Source organism: Austrofundulus limnaeus, unplaced genomic scaffold, assembly GCF_001266775.1.
Source record: "Austrofundulus limnaeus strain Quisiro unplaced genomic scaffold, Austrofundulus_limnaeus-1.0 Scaffold1445, whole genome shotgun sequence".
NCBI classification, from domain to species: Eukaryota; Metazoa; Chordata; class Actinopteri; order Cyprinodontiformes; family Rivulidae; genus Austrofundulus; species Austrofundulus limnaeus.
The window spans coordinates 57,162-59,422 of NW_013953847.1; the positions used below are offsets into that span (position 1 = coordinate 57,162).

Here is a 2,261-nt window from a genome sequence, read left to right on the forward strand (position 1 = left end):
CAGGTGTGTAGTCAGGTGTGTAGTCAGGTGTGTAGTCAGGTGTGTAGTCAGGTGTGTAGTCAGGTGTGTAGTCAGGTGTTCAGACTGTTTTTGAAGATGAGTGTTGATGAAGGTGTGATGAGGACCAGGTGTTGCTGATGTCTGAAGTAACTCTGTCCACCTGTCCTGTTGACAGTCTCTTCAGTGAGAAGGGCCCCGTCTTCCTCAGGTAGACCAGCTGTCCACTTCCTGTGTCTCTGTCCCTCTGACCCAGAGTCCTGTCCCTCCACCTCATTGTCTGTTTTTACTGTAATCATTGGTTCGTTGCTTCGTCTCAGACTAGAGCTTGTTGTTTGCTGGACTTCATGTTTTTTTTTTTTTTGCTGCTTTCACTCCCTGTGTTCACCAAGTGTTTCACATGATGAAGATGATGATAATGATGATGATGATGATGATGACGGTCTTTGATTACCAGGTTGGAGTTTGAGAGGCAGCAGAGAGAAGAGCTGGAGAAACTAGAGATGAAAAGGTACAAAATGAGACCAGATTTCAAAGTAAAGCTTCTAGTTCTCTTCAAAATAAGAGTCTGTCTCTTTCATAAAGTCTGTTCTGTTAGCAAAATATCTCACACTCCACTGGACCTGTTTCAGCTGAGTGTTTTCTTCCTGCAGGAGGCTCATCAAAGAGATGGAGGCGAAGCAGCAGAGCGAGAAGGTGGAGCTAGAGCGCCTGCAGCAGGAGGTGGAGAGTCAGCGCAAGGAGTCTGAGGAGGTGCAGCAGCGAATCCTGCGTCAGGAGGAGAGCCTCCTCCACCGCAGCCAGGACATCGACAGCCGGCTCAGGGACTTCCTGGCTGAGAAGGAGCGCTTTGAGGAGGAGAGGCGCTCCGAGGGGGAGGGGGCGAAGCTCCAGCACAGGAGGCGCTGCAAGCAGGAGGAGGAGGACGAGGTGCGGCGGCAGCAGCAGGAGGCTGCGGAGCAGACTGAGATCTACAGGGAGCTGGAGAAACTGAAGAAGGAGCGCACGGAGCAGAGGGTCCGCTTGGAGGCGGAGCGGCGCCGRCTGGAGGAGCAGGAGCGGGAGCAGCTAACTCTGGTGGGGAGGCTGGAGGAGCAGCTGAGGGAGAAACACCAGGCGGCCACTGCCCTGCTGACCCGGGAGGAGGCCCGCCGCCTGGAGGAGGAGCGCCRAGCTCTGACTGACATCAGGGAGGAGCTCCTTAGTGCCAAGGAGGCGGCGGAGCGCCCGCATGTGGAGGACACCAGCAGGGAGGTCGAGTCCGCCCAGAAGCACTACGTGAACTTTAAGGAGGCTCAGGTGAAGGAGCTGGGCCACCTGCAGGAGGAGCTCCGACAGCACAAGGAGTGCCTGGAGGAGGAGGTGGCTGCTGAGAGGAGCTCGCTGCTGCTCCTCGCTCACAGCCTGAAGGAGGTGCAGGACTCCTTGGCCTTCAGCCAGGAGGAGCAGATGGTGAAGCAGGCAGAGCGCCGGCTGCACTTCAAGGAGCGCCAGCTCTCCAACATGGCCGACAGCCTTCTCCCCGCTCTGAGGGAGGAGAAGCAGAGAGCCCAGGAGGTGCTGGAGCACCACGCCCACAACCTGCAGAGCAAGGTTATAAAAGTTCAAGGTTTTTCATTATACTTTAGTTTTATTTAGTTTTCACAGTGGATTTACTAGTTTTATTAGTTATTATTGCATTTTTAATGCTTAGTTTTAGTTTAGTTTAGTATTTATTAGTTCTAGTATTAGTTTTTATAGTTTGAACAAACATATTTGCCAATGCATCCTGCAGCTTGTGATGTTCCTGTGAGTTAACTAAACAACAGTTATTTGGTCACTAGTGAAAGCAGTCCATCAGTGGTGGCACCAGTCCACTAATTACGGACCTAAATATTTTATTTGTGCTTTAGCGGTTTTACTAATTTTAATTCATAAGCAGATTTACACTTTCTAAAATTAAAAAGCAGTACTGCTAATAACTAATTATCTACCTGTCATCATTATGTTGAACAGCAGAAGGTATGACTGTCAATGAATCACAACATGTGATCTATCCAACAGCACCCCTCCCAGATAAACACTCTTATTGTGAAGGTATACATCCTGCTGACTGTTGCTTTGGGTCACGGTTCTGATTTCCCACAATGCTTTGTGTCTGCTTACATAGCAGGAAGCCAACAGCAAAAACAGTTAACGTTTGTAATCCATAATACAATTTTGAATGTTTTGATTTATTTTACTTTACAATCGGAGCTCCTTTTTTAAAAACAAAGTTTAAACAC

General features: G+C 49.4%; 1 protein-coding gene across 1 annotated transcript in view; it reads left to right on the plus strand.

Annotated features, from left to right (window-relative positions):
* The window catches only part of LOC106535418 (kinesin-like protein KIF16B), a gene marked incomplete in the record, with an annotated part of 37,573 nt that overhangs the window by 25,742 nt on the left and 9,570 nt on the right, over positions 1 to 2,261 (plus strand). The window contains 3 exon segments of the mRNA XM_014032417.1: positions 176 to 208; positions 455 to 508; positions 651 to 1,590. Coding sequence (XP_013887871.1) covers positions 176 to 208; positions 455 to 508; positions 651 to 1,590 — 1,027 coding nt within the window.